General features: G+C 42.6%; 1 protein-coding gene across 1 annotated transcript in view; it reads right to left on the bottom strand.

Annotated features, from left to right (window-relative positions):
* Positions 1-16,143, bottom strand: part of AKAP11 (A-kinase anchoring protein 11) — a 41,268-nt gene extending 25,125 nt beyond the window's left edge. Inside the window, exons 1-5 of the mRNA XM_054163090.1 lie at positions 16,042-16,143; positions 9,575-9,691; positions 3,998-4,045; positions 2,424-2,561; positions 327-591 (exon numbers count right to left, since the gene is read on the bottom strand). Of these exons, the coding sequence (XP_054019065.1) occupies positions 327-591; positions 2,424-2,561; positions 3,998-4,045; positions 9,575-9,691; positions 16,042-16,101 (628 nt within the window). The 5' untranslated portion in view covers positions 16,102-16,143. The remainder of the gene's footprint in view (positions 1-326; positions 592-2,423; positions 2,562-3,997; positions 4,046-9,574; positions 9,692-16,041) is intronic.
* Positions 16,144-27,057: the final 10,914 nt, after the last annotated feature.

Here is a 27,057-nt window from a genome sequence, read left to right as displayed (position 1 = left end):
TCTTTCATGAATAAAGCAATTTTTGTGGTTTTGTTGTTTTTTCCCCCCCCAAATCCTATTGTAACAATCACTGACAAATTAATGTATTTTCTAGCATATAAAGTAGAACAAGATTATATATGACCTGCATCTGACAATGTGGTTAGAATCTTTGATTTGTGGGTTGAGAAACTGTGGTGAGAACTGCAAATGTTCCATTGCTTAATAACCCTTTACAAAATGTGACTGAACTAAAAAAATTACTAATCATTTACATCTACGTTCTCACAAAATCCCAACAATTTCAAATACTGCTGGCTACATGTCCACAGCAAGCAAGAACTTACCAGCACCTTGTATCTTTGAAGGCTCATCCTCATCTAAGTGTTCAAAAGCAGTGACAAAATCATCCTCAATTGATGAAACTGACTGATTAGTGTCATCATCTTCTCCATGGGATGTCTCTGTTTGATGTTTTTGTGGTGAGTTTCTTTCCACTGCATATCTTATGCCTGTAGTATACTTGCTCAACAAGGAAAATATATAATCAACTTTGATCCTTGGGAATGAAGGAGAGAGTCTCATCACACAAAACACTTCAGGAAGCTGATTCTTGGGGAGGGAAAAAAGAAAACAGTAAGAAAACAAACATAACAATCTTGGAATAATTTCAGCTGTCAGGAGTAGCAGAAGATTCCTTCAATGCATTTTTATGAACAATAATCAATTTATGAAAAAATTAAAGATAAGGAGTGGAACAGTTTGTGTAGAGTGATAGTCACTCATTTTCATAACTTCTGCATTCTGAATAAACCATTGCAATAAACCAAACTAAACAAAGGTTGGATAATACAACTTTGATAATATCTAATTAAGAATCTATTAAAGTATACATGTTAAAAATCTGTAAAGGAAGACAGCATTTCAAAGTGTGGATATTTGCTTCTTCAAGGTACTCTGAACTTTAACTGCAGCATAATTACATTTATAATGCAAGAATAGAATAGAACACAACAGAACAGGACAGAATAAAATAAACCAAACCAGGAGGGAAGAGACCTTCAAGATCATCGCGTCCAACCTATCATCCAACCCACCTAATCAACTAAATCATGCAACCAAGCACCCTATCAAGTCTCCTCCTGAATACCTCCAACGATGGTGACTCCACCACCTCCCCGGGCAGCACATTCCAAAGGGCAATCACTCTATGTAGAACTTCTTCCTAACTTCCAACCTAAACCTCCCCTGGTGCAGCTTGAGACTCTGTCCTCTTGTTCTGGTGCTGGTTGCCTGTCTACAACCTCCCTTAGGTAGTTGTAGAGAGCAATAAGGTCACCCCTGAGTCTCCTCTTCTCCAGGCTAAGCAACCCCAACTCCCTCAGTCTCTCCTCAGAGGGCTTGTGTTCCAAACCCCTTACCAACTTTGTTGCCCTTCTCTGGACAACTTCCAGCAGCTCAACATCCTTCCTAAACTGAAGGGCCCAGAACTGGACACAGGACTCAAGGTGTGGCCTAACCAGTGCAGTGCACAGGGGCAGAATGACTTCCCTGCTCCTGCTGGCCACACTGTTCCTGATCCAGGCCAGGATGCCATTGGCCCTCCTGGCCGCCTGGGCACACTGCAGATTAGTCAATATATCTTTAAGAAGTTTTCTTTAACAATATTTAAAATTGGAAATAGTAATTAAATTTAGAACTAACAAAATAATGAATGAGAACATTGGCCATTGGAATGGACTGCCCAGGGAGGTGGTGGAGTCACCATCACTGGAGGTGTTTAGGAAGAGACTTGACGGGGCACTTGGTGCCATGGTTTAGCTGATTAGATGGTGTTGGGTGACAGGTTGGACTCGATGATCTCAAAGGTCTCTTCCAACCTGGTTAATTCTATTCTACTCTCTTTTATTCTACTCTACTCTATTCTACTCTACTCTAACACAGGAAATACTGACATAAAAACAATATAAACAACTAACAGCATTTATTTTTGTCAATAAATGTTTTAGCAAGAAAAGAACCCACTTAGCTTATGAACATCTAACATTCTCATAATTTTTGGCACCTATTTAAAAAAAAACAAAACAAAACAAAAGTAAACTAAAAGCTGCATCTGAACAGAGCAGAGACAAACAACCTGACAAGTTTCACCTTTTTTCCAAATGGGCAGTGAAAGCAATCATAGTCCAGAAGAAGCACCATGGGATCAGCACTGTAATTATATAATTGCTACATATTTTCTGTTAATAATACCACACCTGAAGTTTATTTTGAGATTCTTCTAACACTCATTTTAAAGAAACTGAAGAACTACAGCAACATTAATAGTGCTGTGATTAAAATGGCTCCAAAAGAAAAAACAAGACAGAGTGTGATATGACTATAGTCTTTATGAGGTTAAATATAGCACTTCCGTAATTAAGGCACACAATAGCACACAAAACGCTCACCTGTTTCGGGACATGAGGCTTTCCCAATGTTTTCTTTACATCTTCTAGAAATATAACCTCATTTTCTTTTAGTTTACACAACTGGAGTGATTTCAGAGCATCTGGAAGTTCTACAGAAACAGCTGCCAACTCCTGATTTAAATATACAAACGCACTGAGATTACAGAGTGGAAACAACACATAAATGTTAAAGTTCTTTATCTCACATCCCCACTCAAGAGTAACAGCTGATCATTTTGGTAAAGCTTCTCTTTTGTCCCGCATCTCTTACCCCATTCCCTACTTAATATCTTGAACTGTGGTGTAAAGCTCATGTAAACAAGCTTTAATGCAGTCCACACTCACGTCCAGCTCTCTGGAAATTCCACTGTTTCTCATGGGCCAGAAGAGGCTTGGAAGTCACAAAGGACATTCTTGTAAGCATTTTTAAGCAGCTGCACATCCTACATGGTACACAACTACAAACAGAACATGTAACTCAGCCAAAAATGATCCTCAGTAGATCTTAGTGTGCTTTATTGGAATGGTGGTTTAGCCCCCTATTAAAAAACAGGGCCAAGGCACTTCTACATGCATGATCCCAGATCATTTTTAGATGTAACTAACATAGCAAAGGCCAATGTAAGGCCTGCTTGATTTTTTAAAACAGTACTGATCCATATGGTACAAAGCATGTCTCCATAACCCTATTCACTCTGATTTTCTCTTAAGTCTAACTCTAGACCATTGAATAGCTCTTAACCATACATGAAAGAACACTTAGCACTATTACAATTCAATTAACTAGCAACACTGATACACCTTTGAACACAAATGGCTTCAGTTTCTGTTTTTGAACAGCAAACTATTAGAGCAATCTCTATCTACTAAGATCCAGACAGAGTAGGAGTGTAGAATTGTACTGTATACATGTATGTAAAGATTATACTGATGTGTAAATTGCACAGGAAGATTAAATCATTAACTTCTTTAAATGGCAAAGCACAACCCCACTAGTTTGCTCCACTTCTACTTTTAAAATAGTATTTCTTCATGTAACTCTCTAGGAAAAATATCTTAGGGCAATAAATAATATTGACTCCTGGTCTCCCACCAGCAATTCACAGCTACCAGTCAATTCAGGGAAGTTTTGTCTTTGCAGATGTCAAAGGTATCAAGCTAATAAATAGAACTCTACTAAGAGGAAGGCTATAAACCAAAGTACTAATGCACACAGGTTTTTAACAAAAACCCAAACCACACTGAAAACAAACAAACAAACACAAACCCCCACAACAAATCAAATCCCTTTCCAAGCCCAAACACCCACACACATAAAACAACCCCCCTTCTCCAATTTAAGCAAGCTGATCCAAACCATTCTAATACAAAGATACAAAACACATATGATCATATCAAAATAATTATCTTCAAACTTTTAATGACATTTACAACTGAGGTTTCTGAATGCTTAAGGTACCTCTATTTCACATCCCTAAACCCCAAAATCCTCCATCTCCAAAACTAGGTACTACTTTGAAGACATCACTAGTGCTACAGAACATTGTTTTCCAATACAGATACTGTACCTGCAAATGAGCAGTACCCATCTCTTCAGCAAAACCCATGAATGCAATCTGTAAAATAAACACACAAAACATACTGACATACAGAAAAGAACTCCTGCAGATATCTAGGAGTTAAAAAAACCCAGCAGGCTTTACCACGATTTCATTCTACTGCCACCAAAACCACCTTGAAGTAGCATAGCTTGCTCAATCAGTAGCACCTAGTCTTACATAAAGAACAGTAATGTTATACTCTGACTTGTGAAACATCAGGTCAGACTAAAGAGCATACACAACCATTTTCTTGTGGCCTGTTGGCTGGTATACACTAGGTAACACAAAAACCTCAGTACTTCTGTTAAAGGAAACATGACTTTGCAGAGATCAGTGCTCATACGTCCTTGCTTCAGCCTGGACACACATTAGAATAGGAATAGAATAGGAGTGAGGAGAGGAGAGGAGTGAGGAGAGGAGAGGAGTGAGGAGAGGAGAGGAGTGAGGAGAGGAGAGGAGAGGAGTGAGGAGAGGAGAGGAGAGAGGAGAGGAGAGAGGAGAGGAGAGAGGAGAGGAGTGAGGAGAGGAGAGAGGAGAGGAGAGAGGAGAGGAGAGAGGAGAGGAGAGAGGAGAGGAGTGAGGAGAGGAGTGAGAATAGAATATAGAATTAGAATAGACCAGACCAGGTTGGAAAAGACCTTTGAGATCATCAAGTCCAACCTAGCACCCAACACCATCTAATCAACTAAACCATGGCACCAAGTGCCCCATCCAGTCTCTTCTTAAACACCTCCAGTGATGGTGACTCTACCACTTCCCTGGGCAGCACATTCCAATGGCAAATCACTCATCCTGTGAACTTCTTCCTGACATCCAGCCTAAACCTCCCCTGGTGCAGCTTAAGACTGTGTCCTCTTGTTCTGGTGCTGGCTGCCTGGGAGAAGAGACCAACCCCCACCTGGCTACAACTTCCCTTTAGTTCCAGTTCCAGTCTGAAATATGTCCATGCTAACATGCTGTGATACCCTTGGATATACTGAAGTGAGCTTGATGCCAACACATTATACAATTTACCATGTAAATTGATTAGCCTAAGGCCAAAACACAACAGATTACTTAAACCACAAGTCTGCATGTAATTTCCAAGCAGATGAACCCCTAAAATGAAAGTATTAAAACAAAATAAAAAGGTCTGATCAGGCTCAGGAACATGGAATATGTCAGAAATGTCAGCTTTACCTCAGGTTTTTGTCCTTGTTGTCAGGGGAGACATTTTAATCACATGCTGTGCCTCTTTTCATGGCATCATACTATCAGTATCACAGTTATCAGTCAGGGTTGGAAGGGACCACAAGGATCATCAAGTTCCAACCCCCCTGCCATGGGCAGGGACACCCCACACTACATCAGGCTGGCCAGAACCTCATCCAGCCTGGTCTCAACCACCTCCAGGGATGGGGCCTCAACCACCTTCCTGGACAACCCACTGCAGGCCTTCACCACTCTCATGGGGAAGAACTTCCTCCTCATCTCCAGCCTGAATCTCCCCACCTCCAGCTTCATTCCATTCCCCCTAGTCCTATCACTACCTGATACCCTGAGAAGTCCCTCCTCAGCCTTCTTGTAGGCCCCCTTCAGATACTGGAAGGCCACAATGAGGTCACCTGGGAGCCTTCTCTTCTCCAGACTGAACAGCCCCAACTCCTTCAGTCTGTCCTCATAGGAGAGGTGCTCCAGCCCTCTGATCATCCTCGTGGCCTTTCTCTGGACACCTTCAAGCACCTCCAGATGCCTCTTTTAATAGGGGCTCCAGAACTGGATGCAGTACTCCAGGTGGGGTCTCACCTGGAGTACTGTCTACAGGCTTGTTGTATCATTCAACACGAACAAAGGACAGTATTCTGTCTTACCTTTGTTCTTCAGTGTCACACCATGATTTGTTTAACATCCACTACTCAAACCTTCTTTCAAGTATCACATTCCTTCAGTTCTCCTTATTTTCATAATGACAAATCAAGAGAGCATTTGCATGCTCAAAAAAGAAATGATCCATAAGGCATTTATTTTCAAAACAAGTTTGTAAGGAAAAAAAAATTGACTCCATTGTGTACATACAGATGAAGGTAAAAGATGAAATGCTTCCAGTGATGTTTGAACTTAAGTTTGATATGACTTGGATTCAATTATTTCAGAGCACAGAATCACCAAGGTTGGAAGAGACTTCAAAGATCATCAAGCCCAACCTGTTCACCACAGACCTCATGACTAATCCATGGCACCAAGTGCCACGTCCAATCCCCTCTTGAACATCTCCAAGGATGGTGACTCCATCACCTCCCTGGGCAGCACATTCCAATGCACTGTGCAGAAGACTTAATTTTCTGTATTCAATCCACAGCTCATAGAATTAGAATTAACCAGGTTGGATAAGACCTTTGAGATCACTGAGTCCAACCTACCATCCAACACCATCTAATCAACTAAACCATGGCTTCAAGTGTCACGTCCAATCCCTTTTTGAACACCTCCAGGGACAGTGACTCCACCACCTCCCTGGGCAGCACATTCCAATGGCCAATCACTCTCTCTATGAAGAACTTCTTCCTAACATCCAGCCTAAACCTCCCCTGGTGCAGCTTAAGCCTGTGTCCTCTTGTGTTGCTGGCTGCTAGGGAGAAGAGACCAATGCCCACCTGGCTACAACCTCCCTTCAAGTAATTGTAGAGAGCAATAAGGCCTCCCCTGAGCCTCCTCTTCCCCAGGTTAAGCAACCCCAGCTCCCTCAGCCTCTCCTCACAGGGCTGTGCTCCAAACCCCTCCCCAGCTTTGTTGCCCTTTTCTGGACACATTCCAGCAACTCAACAACTTTCCTAAACTGATTGGCTCAGAACTGGACACAGAATCAAGGCCAGCCTTGTTGAATCTCATCCCACTTACCTTAGGCCATTGATCCAGCCTGCCCAGGTCCCATTGTAGAGCCTTCCCACCCTCAAGTGGATCAACACTCCCTCATAATTTGGTGTCATCTGCAGATTTACTGGGGGGCACAGTCATTCCCCTTGTCCAACCACTAATAAAGCCATTAACTGGGCCTAGCACTGAGCCCTGGGGAACACCACTTGTGATCAGCTATGAACTGGATTAGCAAATTAACAAACAATTTAAAGGATTTGAAAAAAACCCTTGTTCTCTGAAGAGGATTTTGAGAGCCTTTAGGGTTTGTTTTGGTAGTTTGGAGGAGGGGTTTAATTGGTGTTTGCTCTTTTGTTTTCTTATATGCCCTTTCCTCTTCTACAAGATAATGACTGCAATCCATTCCTCTTCCTTGGGGATAACTCTTTGTGCCAAACAGGGCAGGAATCATTGCTACACACAAGCGAGGACTAACTAGTCCTTATAAACACTGACATGCCAGCAGACTGCTGTCAAAGAGACCAAACCAGTACTAAGGCTGCCTATTTTTGCCTCAGTTACAGTACTAATTTAGACTCCTTTACTCAAACCCCATCTTGTAATATTTTGAACATGTCTTAAGTTAGTACACCAGTTTAAAAGTTGTTGGAGAGTAGGCCAGGAAGACAGAAAGGTGAACAGCTGGTTAACAAGTCTTTTCTTTACACTAAAAATAGTGTATGAGACAATGTATTTGAAGGTTATCATAACCCAAGGGTACAGAGAAAATGAATTAAAATGGTATGGGAAAGCCTAAATTTCTGGTGTTTGTTAAGCCTAAGCAATTACCTTTGCAGTCTTAATGATGTTCTTTTACTGCTATTCTGCAGTCTGCTATTCTTTCCCTATATTCTCCTAAGAATACTTGCTCTGAGGCAGGATGTTGACCTTTTTTACATTTCAACTAGAGAGCTCTTAATTGCTTGAGCTAATATAGTAACTAAATATAGTCAGCTATCTTTCTCCATAGGGACCATCATTACAAGCATATAAAACATGTTGCCAGCTATTTGTCAGATATTTGCTAGAAGACAAACACACCCCAACAAAAAAGGAGGTGGGTAAGTAATGTTTGAGGGGTTTTATAGATTCTAGAACATGGTCTGTCTGGACAGACACAGACAAGGTTTGGCCTGCTCCTTCACTGATTCACTCTTCTTCCTTACCTCTAATTTGTCACAACTCTTTATCTTTCACAAATTCAGCTTCTTACCTGTTCCCCAAACATTTCATAGTCATAACCTCACCATGCAGCCAGTCCCAAAAGCTCCTAGTGTCATCAAGGCAATGCTATGTCATTTCTGCTGGTCACAAAATCTGCTTCTTCCCTCCCTCCTGCTACTCCTTAATTATCAGTCTTCCCTAACCACTTCCTGAGTTTGTTTTGATTCATTCCTCCCCCTCTCAGCTTCTCCATCTGGCCTTTTCAGGTCATCCTCCCCTTCACCAAGCTTCTTGTCAGGCCTGCCAACTACTACTTAATAGACTTCTAAGACACTTAATAGGACATACATGATACACATTGCTGCTTACTCTTTTTTTTCTTTTCCCTTTGCACAAGCTCCTGGAACTCAAATAGCTATAGTCCTCCTTCCTCAAAACCTGAGATTCACCTAGTAGGCCTCCATTCTCTCCAGGTCTACTTCTCTCTAGACTTTGATCAGCTTTTGGCTCATCTGTATTAATATAAAAGAAGTCAAGAACTGCAATGCCTAGACTTCAGCTTTTAGTGCTGACCACAAGGCAAAAAAAGAGCAATCGCTTATAACTTCAGCACTGGATCAAAATGTTCTGCTACTTTGCTAGGCTGTCATTCATATCACCTCAAAATGTAGTACACCCAGTTATAGAATTCTTACAAAAATCATCTATCTACACATCTGGGGGGTTTCAGTTTCACAAATCCTACAAAGCACAGCAATACCATCTTAGAATAGAATAGAACAGAATAAACCAGATTGGAAGAGACCTTCAAGATCATCGCATCCAACCTATTATCCAACACCACCTAATCAACTAAACCATGGCACCAAGTCTCCTCCTGAACACCTCCAACGATGGTGACTCCACCACCTCCCTGGACACCACATTCCAATGGCCACTCACTCTCTCTGTGTAGAGCTTCTTCTTAACCTCCAGCCTAAACCTCCCCTGGCACAGCCTGAGACTGTGTCCTCTTGTTCTGGTGCTGGTTGCCTGGGAGAAGAGACCAACCTCTGCCTGTCTACAACCTCCCTTAAGGTAGTTGTAGAGAGCAATAAGATCACCCCTGAGCCTCCTCTTCTCCAGGCTAAGCAACCCCAGCTCCCTCAGCCTCTTCTCACAGGGCTTGTGCTCCAAACCCATCTCCAACTTTGCTGCCCTTCTCTGGACACCTTTCAGCAATTCAACATCCTTCCTGAACTGAGGGGCCCAGAACTTGACACAGTACTCAAGATGTGGCCTAACCAATGCAGTGTGTCGCAGCTGTTTTCCAGACTAGAGTGACTAAATTCCAGAATGACAGTAGGGGGTACAGATTTTACAGCCAGTAACTGGCAGTATTGTTCACATTTACTATCCTTCAACCTCCTATACTGTTTCCAGCTAAATCATTTTCTATCATAGCTGCAAAATATAAACACATATATAAATTATCAGGTTATGCCAAACCTCAATAAAATTCTCTTGTTCTTCCCGACTCAGGCACTCCTCTGATGATACATTGCATAATTCTTTTCTGCTGTGTAGCAGTGACTTCATAGAATGCAGCAGACCTTCACCAAACCTCTGAAAAACAATGGAAAAATAAAAGGGAATTAAAAAAGCTTTCCCACTATGGATACTTCCCCTGCCCCCATGGGTTTCCCTGCTCCAAGTACTATTTCAAATTACTTTGTGTATAAAATCATCAGGTTTGAAAGTTAAATGTACTTCAAGACACAGAACTGAAACACCTAAGTTGTTTTATTTAAGCAATACTTCCATTCCAACATAAATTGACCATTCTGTATTAAAAAGAAAGAAAGAAGTGAGAACAGGCAGACTTGGAAAAAATCAAACATATGGATCCATGAAGAAATCCAGTCCCCACCTATTCTGGCATTAAAGCTTATATATGGAACTTTTCCATCAGCTTTTCCTTAAAAAGGAAGAAAAGCAAATTTAGGCAGTGAAAGTAATGGAGGTGGCTTGAAAATTCAGAGGGGAAGAAAGCAAACAGACTACTACCACAACAAAATAGAATAGAATAGAATAGAATAGAATAGAATAGAATAGAATAGAATAGAATAGAATAGAATAGAATAGAATAGAATAGAATAGAATAGAATAGAATAGGTTGGAAGAGACCTTAGAGATCATCGCGTCCAACCCATCACCCAATACTTTCTAATCAACTAAACCATGGCACCAAGCACCCCATCCAGTCTCTTCCTAAACACCTCCAGTGATGGTGACTCCACTACCTCCCCAGGCAGCACATTCCAATGGGCAATGTGGGGGAGGGGAAGCTGGGCCTTTCCTTTCAACCCACCACAGGCAATCACTCTCTCTATGAAGAATTTCTTTCTAACATTCAGCCTAAACGTCCCCTGGCACATCTTGAGACTGTGTCCTCTTGTTCTGGTGCTGGTTGCCTGCGAGAAGAGACCAACCCCCACCTGCCTACAACCTCCCTTAAGGGAGTTGTAGACAGCAAGAAGGTCTCCCCTCATCCTCATCCTCCCCAGGCTAAGCAAACCCAGCTCCCTCAACCTCTCCTCATAGGACTTGTGCTCCAACCCCCTCCCCAGCTTTGTTGCCCTTCTCTGGACACAGTCCAGCAACTCAACATCTTTCCTAGACTGAGGGGGCCAGAACTGGATACAGACTCCAGGTGTGGCCTAACCAGTGCTGTGTACAGGGGGAGAATGACCCCCCTGCTCCTGCTGACACACACATTCTGCTCTCCCGTTCCTTCATGAATATGAGACAACTCCAATTTAGTCCCATATAAACACTACTTGCCATGTTTCTAGTGTTTACACTTATGGTGTCATGCAAGCATCCACAGAGGGCTAAAAAAGGCTTAAGAATCCAAGACTTTCTCCCAGCGTAACAATGTGCAGCAGAACAAAAGAATTATCACTGGCATCTGAAGGCAAATAAAACAAAATGACAGAACAACAAAACCTGACTTACTCAGCATGTAAAAAAATGAGTGTCCTCACATCTGTTTTAGGAAGTTAGCAACTTTTTTTTTTAGTGGTGGTGTTTTTTTGAGGTTTTAAAATTATTTATTTATTTTTGTTATCTCTAGTAAGTGGCATGGTTAAGAAGAAAAATAAGATCACTACATGGTTATAGATTGTTAATACAGTTCTTTATTCTCTACATAATTGTCCTGTTAAAAATGAAATGAGGAAGAGAAGGGGAAAGGAAGAGAACGGGAAAGGAAGAGAATTAAGCAGGTTGGAAAAGACCTTTGAGATCATCAAGTCCAACCTATCACTCAACACCATCTAATCAACTAAACCAAGGCACCCAGCACCCTATTCAGTCTCTTCTTAAAACACCTCCAGTGATGGTGACTCCACCACCTCCCTGGGCAGCCCATTCCAATGGCAAATCACTCTTTCTGTGAAGAAGCTCTTCCTAATATCCAGCCTAAACCTCCCCTGGTGCAGCTTGAGACTGTCACCTCTTGTTCTGGTGCTGGTTGCCTGGGAGAAGAGACCAGCCCCTGCCTGCCTATAACCTCCCTTCAGGTAGTTGTAGAGAGCAATAAGGTCTCCCCTGAGCCTCTTCTTCTCCAGGCTAAGAATAGAATAAAACAGAAGAGAACAGAATAGAACAGAACAGACCAGGCTGAAAAAGACCTTCAAGATCAAGTCCAACCTATCACCCAACACCATCTAATCAACTAAACCATGGCACCAAGTGCCTCATCCAGTCTCCTCCTAACACCTCCAGTGACGGTGACTAATCTTCCAAATTTACAGGTGGCTGCAATACCAATATTGCTCAAAGACTCCTCCCCAGTAATTCCTCCATCCATCTTATACACAAGTAATTTGTGAAGTCAAGCAAGCATGCTGAAATGTCTAATTTTCAGCTTCTACAATAATCAGTCACAGCACTCAAAACAATAATTAAAAGGAAAAAACCATCATGCAATGTGAGCTGCTCATTTTCTGCAGACCACTAATAATCCAGTTTAAGATGGGCTCAGCATTACTCTCCAGCACTTAGGTTTTCTAAGGCTACAAATTATTATATCTATATATCTTACTTGTAAGCAAGTTCTTTTCCCTGAAAGGTAGGATGGATGACTAGAACAGGAGTATAGTTATAAGGAACTACTGAAGTGATGAAAGATTCAGATTTTGGAGAATAATACTAAGTTGAAGTGGGAGAAGCAAGATGCAACAACTGGAAAAAGTCTCCCTCAGGTCTGGAAGAACCATCATAGGAGACTATACGAAGGTCTGGTATCATGCTGATGGAGGCATAACACAACCAGAAAGAGAATATACATGTATTTAAAAAAGAGGAAAAAGTGATGCATGTTTGTAAGATCACACTAATGAATAGACAAAAATTCTGAACATGGAAAGAATAAAGATATTGCAATTGACAGGCAGAACACATAGATAAAGATCTCCTCTATCTGGACATCCATAGATTATTTACATCAAAATAAAATGAAGTGTTAACAAAACCAGAAAAAGATAGTTTGCTGAAACTGTTGTATCTGGAAGAGAAAAAATTGCCTGAAAGGAGACAGTAAAGTGGTTTTTTTTGAGGATATAATAGATGTAGGTCACTAACCCAATAACCAACTTCCCCAAAATTTATCTTGAACTAAAGTCAAGTATCACCAATGGAAACATGTAGATGACACGTGATGATAATTCAAAGTAGGCAGAAGTGATCAGTTAACAAGAAAAATAGCAAATCTTACAGAAATAACTTGCTCAGTGTGACAGTATTTTAAAGGTCAACCAGAGGAAGTGCAAAGTTACACCCTTAAAAACTAAAATCAAGCTTTAAAATAGAAGTGCAGATTAACAAGCTCAGAAATAAAAGACGTAAGTTGATCTCTTGAAAAATACAGTGGAATGGATGGGCAACATGATACAGCACTGAAGACAGCAAACACTACCCCAGTATGCAGCCCTCAGTAAAAGAACTGACACAGAATGTCCTTCTCAGTGACTCTCACGCAACTGCACATACAGTATCATCCACATGCAAAAAGAAGATTAACTCCCAACAAGCACAGAAAGTAGGACTATGAAGGATAATCGCTTGAATGCAGAGGCTTGCGTATGAAAGCAGACTAAAGCCTTAGTTTACACAGTTTCCAAAACCCAAGACTAACAGAGGACAGACCAACTGTAAAAACATCACAAGGGAGAATATCAATGAAACAAAGGAAAAATACTACCTATTGAAGCTGAAGAATAATGGCATCCCTAAACTAACAGGTATAAATATGCTGTGAATACCTTCAGTCCGGAATTAAAAAGATTCTTCACTTTTACATTAGTGTGGTTAAAAAAGGCTTAACTGCAGTAGGGTGCTTTCTTTAATCTCCTCTTATTGTGAGACTATATTTAATAACTTTTTCATCTTCTCATGAAAATTGTGCTTGTGATGGCAATGAACTGGACTCCATTTCAGATTCGCCTACAAATTCTCCTACATAACGGACGTACAAATACATTAAAAATGGAAACTCACAAAGATCCCAAGACTACTGGCTCAGTTTAGGGAAGGACAAGAGGTCACCTTCAACAAATAGAATAGAATAGGAATAGAAAAAAACAGGTTGGAAAAAACCTTTGAAATCAAGTCAAACCTATCACCCAACACCATCTAATCAACTAATCCACGGCTCCAATCGTCCCATCCAGTCTCTTCCTAAACACCTCCAGTGATGGTGACTCCACCACCTCCCTGGACAGCCCATTCCAATGGCCAATCACTCTTTCTGTGAAGAACTTCTTCCTAACATCCAGCCTAAACCTCCCCTGGCACAGCTTGAGACTGTGTCCTCTTGTTCTGGTGCTGGCCACCCGGGAGAAGAGACCAACCCCCACCTGCATGCAACCTCCCTTCAGGTATAGTTGTAGACAGTAAGACTACTTTCAAGATATACTACTTTCAACTTATGGGCAAAAAACCCCAAACAATCTGTAAAGCTCTACTTGCTAGGCTTGTGAACTCCTTCCACACAGAAATTCAAGTCATGTGAGTTGCAAGAAATCCCACTTCAATCATAAGCAAAGATTTTGAGCTTACTAATATACGCTACACAAAACCATGATTATCCTCAAATGTGCACAGAGGCAGACAGACCTGAACAATGAAAATCACTGTTAAGGTCTACCTCAAATGAGCAATTCAGTGTTTTGCATTTTGTGGCCAGCAAATCAAGAAGTCACTATCCATGGATCCTTTAGAGTACACTAGAGAAAATTCCATACTAATCAGTGTCATGAACTATTTTAAACAAATGCTCTCTAATATTTTCAATAACCCACAAACCTGTAGGATGCCATGATCTGCAGAGAAGGTCAGTGCTGGGAAGTCATGTTTACTCTGCTCTTGAACAACAAAGCAGCTCTTTGATTTCATGTGCCATAAGATTTTAATGGACTGAGTATTTTGAAGTAATTCATGTGCCATAAGATTTTAATGGACTGAGTATTTTGAAGTAATTCTCTAAAGCTTTAAAAGAGCATACCACAACCCTGCACTGCAACAACTCCTGTCAAGTGTTATGAAATATCACAAAGAAGACATGAATCAAACCACAAGCTGTGAATCAAGAGAAGATGAAACATAAGAACCACTCTGACCACCCTACTGCCTAGCTCTGAGAAAGAATGAAAGTTCCACGCTGTAATCCAAGTAGCTGTCCCTCAGGGAAACATGAAGAGGCAGCCTCAGATCAAAACACTGGAGTCTGGCTGAATTCTGCAATACACCTAAGAAGGGCCACACTCATGTTCCTGGAACTACAGAATGCTCAAAGGTAATTAACAGAGCAATTCAAAAAGCTAGTATTTTTGGCAACTAATAGGATCAGTGAGGTACTGGTCCCTGTCATTACCAGAAAGATGTTTCTGCAACCCAAAGCTCTAAAAACCTAGGGGAGAGTGCTGGTTTGTCTGTTCTGCTTTGCTTTTTAAATTGAAGAGGAAAAACAAATAAAGGGCACACTAAAACAAAATCTTCTAAAAATCAGTTTATGTTCAGGTTTATAACTGTAGATAAAGAACTCTTTCAGCTGGAGATTCCTCATAAACCAGTAAAATAAAATCTTTTATACAGTGTGTCTTGAAAAAATATCACCCATAATTAAAGATGCTTAGTGTATGGTGGTTAATATTCCATAGCAGGGCCTGAAACAACTATTAACTGCCTGGTGGTCCCATGTCTACTTCTGCCTTCATGCAGTTTCTACAGGATCTATACCACAGGCATTGTCTCCTTAAAACAACAAAATGCAATAAAATAATGCAATTTCCATGTGGCAAGATACCTCCTTGCTCAGTTTCTCTTCTTAATCATTGCACACTTTTAAGTAAAGGATGTATAAGTAACCAGGGAAGAACTAGAAGAATATTCATTGCTACTCCACTACTTTGAGAAATATGGCTGGATAAATACATTTGTTCTTGCAGGATGAACTGCAACTTTCATTTGAGTAAGTGCTTATGGAACTTGCAAGACAATTTGAGGAAGAGCATTTATGTTCTCCAAACTAGAATAACAACATTTAAGAGAGTAAGTACTTAGCACACTAGTATCTTACATAAGTGTTAGAGAGATTTCCTTTTTCACCAAAACACTGCCTCCAAGTTCATGTAAACAAAAGGCAAAAGCATGCATCCCCTCCTAAATTATTCTGCCTCCCAATTCAGCTGTGCTAAATATACCAAAGCACAAAGCAAAGGCAGTTTCTTTGCCTCCCTAAAATGTTAAAAGACACCAAAATCAAAATACAGGAAGGGAAAAAAACCAACCAAACAACAAAAACTCAATCACAGTATCAGTTCCCTTTGTTCATTACTAGACTGGTGCGATAAAAATCTGTCAGGTCTGATACATTAAAAACCAAACAAATCAACAAACCAACAGATACTTACCTTTTTCACAGGTATTCTTGGTTTCATTCGACTGCCCTGAGCCCTGCTGTACACATCCATGGTTTGACCAATCTCAGTATTTGATGGAAGAATTCTGCTCAGAAACACCTATGGAAAATATTTACATTTAGTTATTTTATGCTTCCTTGTTTGGTCTGCATGCATCTTGAATATCCAACTACACTAAACAAGAACCAATAAAAAACAAATTTAAAAGCATTTTAAAACTGAGGAAGATTATCCAGCACCCCATCCACACTGCTTGTTGCCTTTAAATAAGTACTGCCTTAGCAATTTTTGAAATGATGTGTGAAATGCAGAACAGGGACCTTACAGTTTGTTCCAATATTTTCCCTTAAATATATATTTCAAGGCTGCATTGTGGTGGGGGAGGAACATGATGTGAAACAGTGTTTCACAACCACGGATATTCTGGTGAAATTTATCAGCTAATTTCTCTACCATGCAACGCACTGGAAATACACTTCAACGATCTTGAGAGGAAAATGCACTACTTATCCACTGAACCAACTGGACTTTATCTCTGTCAACTCTAAGCACTACAGACAAACATATGTGACTTCTGTTTAGCCTAACATGTACCAATAATCTTGTTCTCTGGCACCACTCCGGGCAGTCCTGTCTCTGCTCACAAAGCACAAGGGACCAAAGATGTATTTACCAGCATTCTTACTTTGGCAAAGCAAAGTTTCTGCTCAAGCCAGCTACCCTTATTGATCTTCAGTGTAACCAACAACAGTAATGAAAACCAGCAATGGTATCAAAATAAATGTTCAAAAAGTTTCCCCCTTTAATCAGCAGCAAGGAAAAGAGTAGAGTAGAATAGAGTAGAGTAGAGTAGAGTAGAGTAGAATAGAGTAGAATAGAGTAGAGTAGAATAGAGTAGAGTAGAATAGAGTAGAATAGAGTAGAGTAGAATAGAGTAGAGTAGAATAGAGTAGAGTAGAATAGAGTAGAGTAGAATAGAGTAGAATAAAGTAGAGTAGAGTAGAATAAAGTAGAGTAGAGTAGAATAGAGTAGAATAAAGTAGAGTAGAGTAGAATAGAGTAGACCAGACCAGGTTGGAAGAGACCTTCAAGATCATCGCGTCCAACCTATCAACTAATCCAACCCACCTAATCAACTAAACCATGCAACCAAGCACCCTATCAAGTCTCCTCCTGAAAGAATAACCTGTTTTGTTTTGTTCATCTCTAAACCTCCAAAACCAGACAATAACTATAAGGTATTAATAAAGACAGAAAGCATGTGCCGGGCTTTTAAGTTCTACGCAAATTTTGATAGTTCATCTTTTCCCGTAGTCACACAATGTAGCCAGGAAAAGCAACTCCTAGACTGCTCAAAATAAACCAGGTACAGAGCCAATACATTTAAAAAGTGACTGCAAAATAAATTAAAAACAAAAACCACACACCAAAACATCACTGTGCAGGTCAACTTTGCACGACTGTCTACCTTGGTTTTCTCAGTCTTGGCTCAAGAACATGATGTTGTTTACCTTTTGCATAGGAAATGAACCTTTACATGGGTTTGTTCTTGAGTACATGTAATTTAAATAAAATGAGCAGTGGTATCAACTAATTGTATTCTTCATTTCCCCCCTCCCCACCCCAGCACCTAGAAAAGTAAAACTTATTCAAGAATACAATAGCATGAAATTCTTAGGTATATCTATTCACATTTTCACCTTTCTGCTTCCCTTCATGAGATGAACTTGCTAGAACCCTTGAAGAAACACAAACCACTTAGGCAAATAAACTGCAACACAACATCTGACTAAACTGAATAGCTAAGGTTTGGAAAATTAAGACATTAACATGAAGAACTTAGGCATATGTAGTATATCATTATATATGTACTATATGCATACCTATTATATTTAGAATAGAATAAACCAGGTTGGAAGAGACCTTCGAGATCATTGTGTCCAACCTATCATCCAACACCATCTAATCAACTAAACCATGCAACCAAGCATGCTATCAAGTCCCCTCCTGAACACCTCCAGTGATGGTGACTCCACCACCTCCTCAGGCAGCCCAGTCCAATGGGCAATCACTCTCTCTGTGTAAAACTTCCTCCTAACCTCCAGCCTAAACCTCCCCTGGTGCAGCCTGAGACTGTGTCCTCTTGTTCTGGTACTGGTTGCCTGGGAGAAGAGACCAACCTCTGCCTGTCTACAGCCTCCCTTCAGGGAGTGGTAGAGAGCAATAAGGTCACCCCTGAGTCTCAACAAATACAAATCAAAAACTCAAATCATAGCAAACTTCTGTGGATGGATGATTAAAAAACACAAGGACACTTCTATTGAGGCTCCTGTTTAAAACAAGACACCATTGAAGCAGTATCAAGCAAGAGAATGGAATCCTCCTCATTTGTCCCTCCTGCACTATCTAAAGTGGCTAATCCACTCTGTTAATCTAATCACATCAGGGAAATATTCTCAGACACATCCTTGTCCTAAGAGCCATCTAGATGAAAAGCTGGTCTTTTTCACATAGGGTCATGCTAATTGTTTGCACTCTGCATTTCTGGACTGACTGCTCCTTGCAGCAATTTTAATAAAGCCCAGCATAGCAAAATCATGGAGATGACTTTACAACCACCTTGGGTCCCCCAGTATTTAATCAGGTACAGCAGTCCACAGTTCACACTGCTTTCAGGAAGCTTTCAGGAAGTACTTCCCTGTGACATCAGATAGTAAACTCTGGAGGCCTGAGCAACAACACAGAGTCACCTGTAGTATCACCTACCTCATGAAACCAGAAGACTTGTAAATCACAATACAAAGACTCTGAAAGATGCTGGACTACAACTGTACTGGTTTATCAATGTAAACCCATAACCATTATGTCTTGTTTGCATCCTGTCCTTCAGCATTTGAATTATACAAGTTCTCCCCACCACCTATAGCACCTCAGCTCTGTTATCCAACTTAGCCAACAACAAAACAAAACCTCAAAGTATCTTTTTTGAAATTCTTATCCATTTTCAAAAGAAAAATGTCTCAATCATCCAAGAAGTACCCAAACTCTACAACTAACTGGACAGGAAGTGAAAGCACTGACAAACAAAACAGCCTGGAAATAGCTCATTTCTTGTGTAAATAAAGCCTACTGTCTACAATTATTTTTACTTCTGCATATTGTATTTGACTATTAAAATTTAATTTCTTCCTACTGTAAATTAAAAAAGGCATAAATGGCAGAAATATCAGAGGTAAGAGAAACAAGACTCTCCTGTTACTATTCTGAATAAGTATCAACAGACCTCCAAACAAAAGGAAAAAACTGATTGTGCGAATAGCTGAAGAAGATCCCCACCAAGTTTAACTGTTGCTAGATTTCTAGCAAGTTGGATCACCTTAAACACACACAGGCTGAGCAAGAAACAAGAAAAGTTGCAAGCTACAGTGCTGCTAGAAAGCTATGACTTGGTTTAGAATAGGAATAGAATAGGATAGAATAGAATAGAATAGGATAGAATAGAATAGAATAGAACAGAACAGAACAGGTTGGAAGAGACCTTCAAGATCATCGTGTCCAACCTATTATCCAACACCACCTAATCAACTAAACCATGCACCCAAGCACCCTATCAAGTCTTCTCCAAAACACCTCCAATGATGGTGACTCCACCACCTCCCCAGGCAGTCCATTCCAATGGGCAATCACTCTCTCCGTGTAGAACTTCTTCCTAACCTCCAGCCTAAACCTCCCCTGGCGCAGCTTGAGACTGTGTCCTCTTGTTCTGGTGCTGGTTGCCTGGGAGAAGAGACCAACCTCTGCCTGTCCACAACCTCCCTTAAGGTAGTTGTAGAGAGCAATAAGGGCTCCCCTGAACCTCCTCCTCTCCAGTTTCCATCACTTAAACTTGGTGGGACGAATCCCATGACTGGAGTGTGGCCATTGATGGCTACAGGTTGTTCAGAAGGGACAGGTGAGGAAGGTGGGGCAGAGGCATTGCCCTCTGCATCACAAAATGGAGAGATTGTGAAGATGTCTCTGAAGAACTGCCATAACCAGGTTGAAATCTCATGGCTAAGAATTAAGAGACCGAGGTAACAAAGTGAACTGGGAGGTCATCCAGAAAGATCTGGACAAGCCTGACAAGTGGGCCCATGTGAACCTCATTATGCTCAACAAGACCAAGTGCAAGGTCCAGCACCTAGGTCAGGGCAGTCCTTGGTACCAACACAGGCTGAGGGCTGAAGAGACCAAGAGCAGCCCTGCTGCAAAAGACTTTGAGGTACTGGTGGAAGAAAAGCTGACATGGGCCGATAATGTGTGCTTGCAACCCAGAAAACCAAGATGTGTAGCCAGCAGCCCAAGAGGAAATTCTCCTCCACTACTCTGCTCTGGTGAGACCCCACCTGGAGTACTGAATCCAGCTCTGGAGTCCTCAGCACAGGAGGAAAAAAATAAATGAACCTGTTGAAGCATTACCAGGAGGGCCACAGAAATGATCAGAGGGCTGGAAAACCTCTCCTGTAACTAAAGGCCGAAAGAGTCGAGGGTTTTATCCTGGAGAAGAGATGGCTCTGGGTACACCTTATTAAGGTCTTTCAAATTATAAATGGGGCTTAGAAAAAAGATGGGAACAAATTTTTTACAAGGTCCTGTTGTGATAGGACAAAGGGTAATTATTTTAAACTAAAAGAGGGCAGGTTTAGACTAGATAGAAACGATATTTTTGACAATGACAGCAGTGAAACACTAGAACAGGTTGCCCAGAGAGGTGGTAGACCTCCATCCCTGGAAACATTCAAGCTCAGGCTGGACACGGTTCTGAGCAACCTATCCAGCTGAAGGTGGATGCCCACTAAGTTTAACTGTGGCTACATTTCTAGCAAGTTGGATCACCTTAAACACACACAACACGAGCAACAAACAAGAGAAGCTGCAAGCTGCAGTGCTGCTAGAAAGCTATGACTTGGTTTCCATCACTCATTGCACGGGGGATGTTGCCTAGATGACTTTTAAGTTTCCTTCCAGCCCAAACTATTCTATAATTCTATAAATCCATCTTGTCAGTGATTTTCTGAAGAACACCTTTCCCATCAGAACATGATACAGGCATTTATTTAGCTTCCACAATCTTGTTTGAATACATGCAAGGGGCAAAATTAATTAAGCAGCCTATGGGAACACAACAGGAATTTTGCCACGGATTTATTCTCTTGGCATAAATTTAGCCTATGCCTAAATTTATCAAAAATCAGTATGCACTGACAATCACTAGCTGACAGAAAGGAGGAAAATTCATCATTTTTCTGTCAAGTGCAAACATGCTCAATAAATCTCTTAAACAGTTACAGGGCCATACATATCTATGCGTGCACACATGAAACACATACAAGGACATCATAATTTTTAACCAGGCAATACATTTGAACTGTATGTAAGACATTAAGTTGAATTTCCAGTAAGCAATTCTAGATGATGGAAACAGTGCATCTATTTTTTTAAAAGGTATTGTTTTTGCTGTAATATCAGAGAAGAGAAGAGAAGAGAAGAGAAGAGAAGAGAAGAGAAGAGAAGAGAAGAGAAGAGAAGAGAAGAGAAGAGAAGAGAAGAGAAGAGAAGAGAAGAGAAGAGAAGAGAAGAGGCGAAACCAGACCAGATTGGAAGAGACCTTTGAGATCATGATGTCCAAACCATCACCCAACACCATCTAATCAACTAAACCATGGCACCAAGCACCCCACCAAGTCTCCAAACACATATTTTAAAGAAAATACTTTGTCTTCAATACAATGACCTGAAGCAGCCACAAGAACTTCGCTGGTGATTTGCAAAAGCTGGGTTTAACCAATACTGAGCTCTAAAAGATTAATTCCAAATATGAAATTTAAAAGCACCTGAAAAATAACATGTTAACTCTTTTATAACCTTAGCAAAACAATTGCTGCTGAAAAACAAATTCAGCAAGCCTACACTAACAGCAGGTAGAACAGCCTGATGGATCCTTGTCTATTTCTCATTTCTAATGACTTAGCATTTCCACTAATTAGGTGGGCAGGCTTGAAAAAAAGCTGTTTACAAAATGAGAAGCTGTCTTGACTGCAGCCACATCCACACTAAGAGGGTGTGTGTAATACATCATTGTTGGTCAGCACTAATGACAGCTATGAGAGGTTGCATCTTCTTTTTCTTCTTTGGTTCTAATAGTTCTACAGTGGTTTTGTAACATAGAAGCATGACATCCATGTCAAGCTTCATCAATTCTCTGCCTATATCACTGCTAAAAATCATCACCCCACCACTTCCCTGTGTTCTCCACCAGTCCTGGGTCTGGAATCTCAACTACACCCTGGGGAAGAAAATGTTACTTGATGCACCAGAAAAATCCATTAGCCTATAGATTCTGTGGTTTGTGGCATTAAGTTTCTGTACTCTTATTATGTTGCTTATTTTGTACATACTACAACTAAACCAATTTAGTTGTGGGGGGGTTTATTGTTTTATAAGCAGCAGCATTTTCTCAAGTGAGCTTATTTCCCCTTACAGGAAACTTCACCAGACAATACTTTGATTAGGAGGTACTTTCGGGGTTGGGTTTTTCATCTGGTTGGGTTTTGCTTTGTTTTCACAGATTATACCAAATTATCAACAGAAAGAAGTAATAACCTGATCTATTTTATTATTTTTCCACACTGAGTAAGACTTTCCACCACTACTTCAGCTGCCAACATATTGTAAAGAATCCCCAAAGGAAATGAAATTACCAAGACATCCACCAAGATGGCACAATTCAGTTACCAGGCCTCAAAAAACCACCTTGCCCTGCAGACCAAGAAATGTCCCTGGGCAAATGAGACCAATAGAATTTAAAAACACTTTATTTCTCAATAAATAAATATTGGCAGTATTTATCAGTAAAGGTTAATGGCACAATTCTAAAATAATCTTGCGAAATGGACTTCAATTATAATAAAAAGGCCCTTCAAAAGATAAAGGAAACGAGCAATATTCGTTATCCCTCTTCCCTGAAGGGGTAAGGAATTGGAAGGGTGTGGGGAAAGAGATGGAGGAGACGCTTTTAGAAAGAGAAATGTCGAGAATGGGGTGAACTTATTTAACCCATATTCATTAATCACAAGCCAAACAGCGCAGGAGGTAACGCGAACTTCTTTATCCTCCGTGCATCACCCGCACCAACACAGGCGTAAGTCAGTCGCCAGTCGAGACCGCAAACAACCGTAACCGAGGGGGTTACTGGACTTCCCAGCGAGGCGCTCCACCGGCAGGCCTTCGGCGCAGGCCGCCGCGCCTACCAGGAGGCTATCCGGAAAGGAAGAAGGGATGCTGCAAGCACCACCGATCCCGCTCCGCGGGTCAAGAGGCCAAAGCGCTGCTTTATCTCACTCCCGTGTCCCCCACTCCGTACTGTGGTTCAAAAGCGCCCCGCGCGGAGCGGCCCCCCCCCAGCGCCCTCCCTCAGGTGTGTGCGCGGAGGAGCCGCCGGGCCCGTGCCGGGCAGCGCTGCCCCAGGCCACACAGCGCTCGCTGGGGAGGCGCCAGCAGCGCCTGCTCCCTGGGGGGAGGGGCGACGGAGGATGCTCTGCCCGTCCTTTGCCACCCAGGAACGGACCACCTGTGAGAGCGAGCCCTGCCTGACAGACCGGGCGGCTGCCCACTGCTCTGTGAGGGGCCGGGGGGCTCCCTCGATTCCCCCAGCAGCGGGACGGTTGGGGGGAAGGAAGAGGAAGAAGAGCGGGCACCCCGTACCTGACTGCCTTCTCAGTACCCGGCACCCGCAGCCATTTCACCAACACAACAGCCCGGGACCGGGCCCAGCCCCGCCGCCCCCGTCACCGCCGCAGCTCAGCCACCCGCCGCCGACCCGCCCCCTTCTGCCCCGCCCCCGGCGCGCGCCTCCGCTCTCGCGACGCTTCCCCCCGACCCCGCCCCTCTCGCCCCACGCAACCTCGCGCGCCTCCGGAGGAGAGAGAGAGTCACGTGGAAAACACTGCCGCGATCCCATTGGCGGCAGGTGGAGGCCGCTGTGGAAAGAGGCTCCGTAGAGGGCGGGGCCGAGCTTGCGTTGGTGTCGGCGCGCGCCGGTGAGTTTTCCTGCTCGCGCTCGCTGTGTGTCGCGCGCGCCGTCCGCGACCGTTACTCGGCCTCCGGGAGGAGGAGGCGTGGCCTGTGTGCAGCGCCGCCCTCCTGGCAGCGCGAGTCCCGCTTACACCCGCCCGCCCGCGAGTGGAGCCCCGCCTGCTCCTGCCAGAGCCGCCCCGAAGGCTTGCTCAGGGGCGGTAGGGCAGCTGGAGCCGCTCGCCTTACGCACCGCGCCGACCAGGGAGCCGCTGCTGCCGGTACTGCTCGGTCCCATCCACAGCAGCCGTGTGGGTCGGCACGGTGGGGGACCAAGATCAGCCCTGTGTGGAAGAAAGCACGGCGGTTACAGCTTTTTGCATAGGTTCAGGAGATTGTGTGCCTGCGGTCGTGCCCGCCGGGTCAGTGTGGGCAGGAGGCCTCCCTTCTGGGTGCTCATTGAAGGCTCTGATGCCAGCCTTACTTTCCATCTGGCTGGCTCCTCAGAATGTGTTAGAGGCCGGAGTCTGGTTTTAGTCAGATAAGGCATTGGCTGTTAAGCCCTGTCTGGAGTTGCTGTGCAGTTCCTTGCTTTCCACTTCTTTTTAAACTCGATATTGCCAGGCTTCCTCCTACATTAGGTGTGCTGTTTACCCTAGAAAATAAGCAATTGCTTTTCAAATCTGCCTAAGTTACAATGGAAATGTGCTGCTGGGGCCTGGGATTCCTTTCTACTTGGATGGAAACACTACAGCCTCTTATAACTTTCCAGCCCTCCATTTCAGCACGAGCTCCTTCATAGAATCATAGAACCAATGAGGTTGGAAAAGGTCTCAAAGATCATCAAGTCCAACCTGTCACCCAACACCTCAGGACTACTAAACCATGGCACCAAGTGCCACGTCCAAGCCTCTCTTGAACACCTCCAGGGATGGTGACTCCACCACCTCCCTGGGCAGCCTAACGGCTAACAGCTCTCTCTGTGAAGAACTTTCTCCTGAAGACACTTCAGACACTAACCTGACAATAACAAGTAGGACACAAAGGAGGCAGTGTATTGAATGGTATGCACTGTCAGCTAGTTACTGTCTCTCTGCAAAAGAGAGACTCAGAATCTGGTCAGGTTTTTAGAAATAGAATAAACCAGGTTGGAAGAGACCTTCAAGATCATCGCATCCAACACCACCTAATCAACTAAACCATGCAACCAATCAAGTCTCCTCCTGAGCACCTCCAGTGATGGTGACTCCACCACCTCCCCAGGCCGCCCATTCCAATGGGCAGTCACTCTCTCTGTATAGAACTTCCTCCAAACCTCCAGCCTAAACCTCCCCTGGCACAGCTTGAGACTGTGTCCTCTGGTGTTGGTTGCCTGGGAGAAGAGACCAACCTCTGCCTGTCTACAACCTCCCTTCAGGTAGTTGTAGAGAGCAATAAGGTCACCCCTGAGTCTCCTCCAGGCTAAGCAACCCCAGCTCCCTCAGCCTCTCCTCATAGGGCTTGTGTTCCAAGCCCCTCCCCAACTTTGTTGCCCTTCTCTGGACACCTTCCAGCAACTCAACATCCTTCCTAAACTCAGGGGCCCAGAACTGGACACAGGACTCAAGGTGTGGCCTAACCAATGCAGAGTACAGGGCTGCCCAGGGAGGTGGTGGAGTCACCATCACTGGAAGTGTTTAAGAAGAGACTGGATGGGGTGCTTGGTGCCATGGTTTAGTTAATTAGATGGTGTTGGGTGATAGGTTGGACTCCATGATCTCAAAAGTCTCTTCCAGCCTGGTTAATTCTATTCTATTCTATTCTATTCTATTCTATTCTATTCTATTCTATTCTATTCCATTCCATTCCATTCCATTCCATTCCATTTCCATTCCATTCCCATTCCATTCCATGGCTATTAGTAAGTACAAAATCTCCCAAACAGAACAGATCTAGAAGCAGTGTAAATGGGATAAAGCATGCTTTAAAAATAAACCCAAAGATTTTTTTTCCCCCCTTTGTTTCATAATTCCCCTTAGACTTTTCAGAATAATGAGTTCCTAGGGCTCCCTGCCAAAGCCTTGAAAAAAAAAATAAAGACCATGGTCATCAGGAAACTATGAAACATAAGCCACAGGATGCCAATGTCAGGGGGGAAAAAATGGTTTTATCCAGTGACAAAAATGGGGGGTAGGTTTGAAATAGCAAATTTCTTTTTTACAATTCACTTAACTACTGGCTCTGTAAAACCACAGGAAACCTGTCTGGCCAGCCAGCACGTCTTAAAACTTGTATTAATTATGAAGAAATAGACTATTGGTTTCTAGGCTGTGGTATTTTGTGTCCTGTTCAGTTTTGTACTTTTCAGGGGGCAGGATCTGGCTAGCTGGGGCCCGCTACACTACTCCCAGACAAGGAGCAGAACAAGTCAGGGACAACCCCAGCCCAGAGCATCAGGCACCTCCCTTGGGACAAGGATGGGGTCAAGGCCAGGCTGGGACATCAACCCATGTGTGGGGGTGAGGATCAGGCCCACTGAGGGGGAACCAGCATCAGATGAAACTGATGGAGTCCTTCACTGGCACTGTTTTCTGCCTGCTTTTTTCAATATCAAAATTATCTCTCTTTAGAATATTTTTTTGTCAGAAATACTGTCTTGTCCCTGTAACTATCCTGAGTCACTGTCTGCACCTGACTTTTAAGCTTGATTTGTTTTTTAATAGAATAGAATAGAATAGAATAGAATAGAATAGAATAAACACAATACAATACAATACAATAAAACAGGTTGGAAAAGACCTTTGAGATCATCAAGTCCAACCTATCACCCAACACCATCTAATCAACTAAACCATGGCACTAAGTGCCTCATCCAGTCTCTTCCTAAACACCTCCAGTGATGGTGACTCCACCACCTCCCTGGGCAGCACATCCCAATGGCCAATCTCTCTTTCTGGGAAGAACTTCTTCCTAACC

This window comes from Dryobates pubescens, chromosome 7, assembly GCF_014839835.1.
Source record: "Dryobates pubescens isolate bDryPub1 chromosome 7, bDryPub1.pri, whole genome shotgun sequence".
In the NCBI taxonomy this organism is placed as follows: Eukaryota; Metazoa; Chordata; class Aves; order Piciformes; family Picidae; genus Dryobates; species Dryobates pubescens.
Note: the sequence above shows the minus strand (reverse complement) of the source record. Positions and strands in the feature narration are given on the sequence as shown.